Raw genomic sequence first — 2,265 nt, 5'->3', positions numbered from 1 at the left:
CGCCCGTCCCATGTGCCCGGCCCAGCTGCCACTTGTTCTAATTAAAGCTGATGAGCAGGTTCATTAGGAGATGCAACAACATGGCCTATGTCATCCGGCCCACGTCAATAGCCCTAGCCTGGCCAGGTCATCCGTGTCTCCCTGGGACGTGGGTGATGCCGCAGCTGCTCCATGCTCATTTTTGGCTCAGGAGCTCCCTAGAAACCTGCACTCCATGAGATGAAGGCCACCAAAGCCACCCCCCATCTTGCCCCCCCTACCTTGCCGGCTCCAGTGGAGGGCAGGCGGGTGGCCAGGCATCCAGGCTCTGCTCAAGGTTGGTGATAATGGCATGGCGCAGATCCTCAACGGTGCTGCTCATTTCTGCAGGGGGACAGAACGCCAACAGGTCAGTCCTGGGGAAGCCAGTCCCATGGGCTCAGCCAAGAGGTCACCCATGCATGTCGGGTGCAGGCAGCATGGCTGTTCACACCCTGGGTAAAAAACACCCTGTGGCTCTGGGTACTCACTGGTAATCCTTATCCCATCCTCTGCCTTCTTGCTAAAAGCTCTGAAGAACTGAAAAGGGGAAAAAAAAATACACTGGAGTGAGAGTTTGGAGTGGAACAGGGACGCAATGCAGCCCAGCAGCCAGAGGCTCCCCCTGGACCAGCTCTGCCTCAGTTTCCTCACATTACTGCACTCTGGCTGACACCAGCTGGAGGGCACTGCAGAGGGAGCTCTTGGCTGTGTCCTCATCTTGCAGGACATCCCCAGAGGGTGTGGATACAGGCGTGGGCTGGGAGCCACGTCCAGCCAAGGGCTCAGTGCTGGCAGGCAGCAGGGTAGGCACGTTCCCAGCCCTGCAGCCTGTTGTCTGCCAGCTCCAGGGGTCTCACAAAGTGGGAGAAGGGTTTTTTTCCCCACTCCTGGCTTCCCACAGTAGCTCCAGTGCCCAGGGTTCAGGCAGAGCAGAAAAACCAGGTTGCGTCAGACAGTTGTTTGCTTTGCAGGGTGGGCTGGGAGCACGGGCTGTTTGCAAAAGGTGTTTGGTGAGGACAAGGGAGACGAAGCAAGTGACTTCTTGGCACACATCAGCACAGCTCCCTGCCCCAGGAGATGTTTCAATCAATGCTCACAGGCAGCGAGTGCTCGGGCAGTAGGTGCTGGGTGAGACCTCGAGGCAGTCCTGGGGCACAAGACAATCTGCCTGGCAAGCCCCCAGATCTAACCTTACCTTGGGCTGAGCCTTTAAGCCTGGACTGACACATTTGATGAAACCCTTATGCCCCTGGTTCTGTTTCAGGGCAATCCTGGCTCCTATAGCCTGCACCTGAAGCGCTTCAGTTTTATTGCTTATGTTGGAGCGAGGCTCTGTCTGCAGTGGGAAATGCTGCAGAACAGTGTATTGACACAGCTAAGAGGCCGGGCACAGGCCCAGGAGGAGGGCCGGCACCTCGCCAGCCACCGCAGGAGGCTCCCCGGAGAGCCCCGTGCAGCCTCCCGCAGCATCCCCAGGCCCTCCTCCAAAACCTGCACTTGCAGCCACGCTCTGCCCTCCAGCAGCCTTTCCCAGGCATTTCCAGTTCAGGTTTCAGACCCCCTCCCTTCCTAGGAGAGATCTGGCCTCTACATTTCACCACAAAGCAGCATTTTGTTTTTTCCCCTCTTTGTTGCTACATCACCCAGCAGTTGCACCGGCTGCAGCCAGGCCACAGTTATGTTTTGGGGAAGGGTGAAACAGCTCCAGCCCGCAAAGCCTCCAAGGGAATATTTCAGTGCAATAGCACTGTCAATGTAATTGAACAGGCCGAAAGGCAAAGCATATCAAAACCAGGCAAGTACCCAGCACACACAGCTCTTACCTTCAGCGTGGGGAAGCCGGTTATCCCAAAATCGAGACACACTTGTTGGTTGGCCTCGTCAGCGCAGTCGATGGCGGCCAGGACCACCGCAGGCCTCCACTCTGAGGGGACAGAGCATGTAGTCACAGCTCAGCCCCTCTGAGGCCCTGAAAACCACCCTGCTCCCCACAACCGCTATGAAGGTGGCAGGGATTTCCTGCTGTGCCGGAAGCCTGGCTCCCCCCAGACCCAAAAACCATGGCTCATCCCTCGCAGGAGACCCACTGATGGTCTCCAAGCCGGAAACTCCTGAAGCCACTGTCCATGCCAGTGTTTGCTGCCCTATTTTTTGTGTGGCAGGAGCATGGGGAAAGCCAAATGAGGTGAGACCAGGCTTTGCACGCCCTGCCCGTGCAGGCAGCTCTGCCCATGGCTGCCTGCC

The 2,265-nt window shown here is 57.6% G+C and overlaps 1 protein-coding gene across 1 annotated transcript in view; it reads right to left on the bottom strand.

Annotated features, from left to right (window-relative positions):
• The window catches only part of QSOX1 (quiescin Q6 sulfhydryl oxidase 1), a gene marked incomplete at its 3' end in the record, with an annotated part of 9,023 nt that overhangs the window by 5,720 nt on the left and 1,038 nt on the right, over positions 1-2,265 (bottom strand). Inside the window, 3 exon segments of the mRNA XM_008947641.1 lie at positions 261-363; positions 510-558; positions 1,845-1,945. Of these exon segments, the coding sequence (XP_008945889.1) occupies positions 261-363; positions 510-558; positions 1,845-1,945 (253 nt within the window).

The sequence above is a fragment of the Merops nubicus genome, unplaced genomic scaffold (genome assembly GCF_000691845.1).
Source record: "Merops nubicus isolate BGI_N331 unplaced genomic scaffold, ASM69184v1 scaffold37300, whole genome shotgun sequence".
In the NCBI taxonomy this organism is placed as follows: Eukaryota; Metazoa; Chordata; class Aves; order Coraciiformes; family Meropidae; genus Merops; species Merops nubicus.
This window is presented reverse-complemented; position numbering and strand designations above follow the sequence as displayed.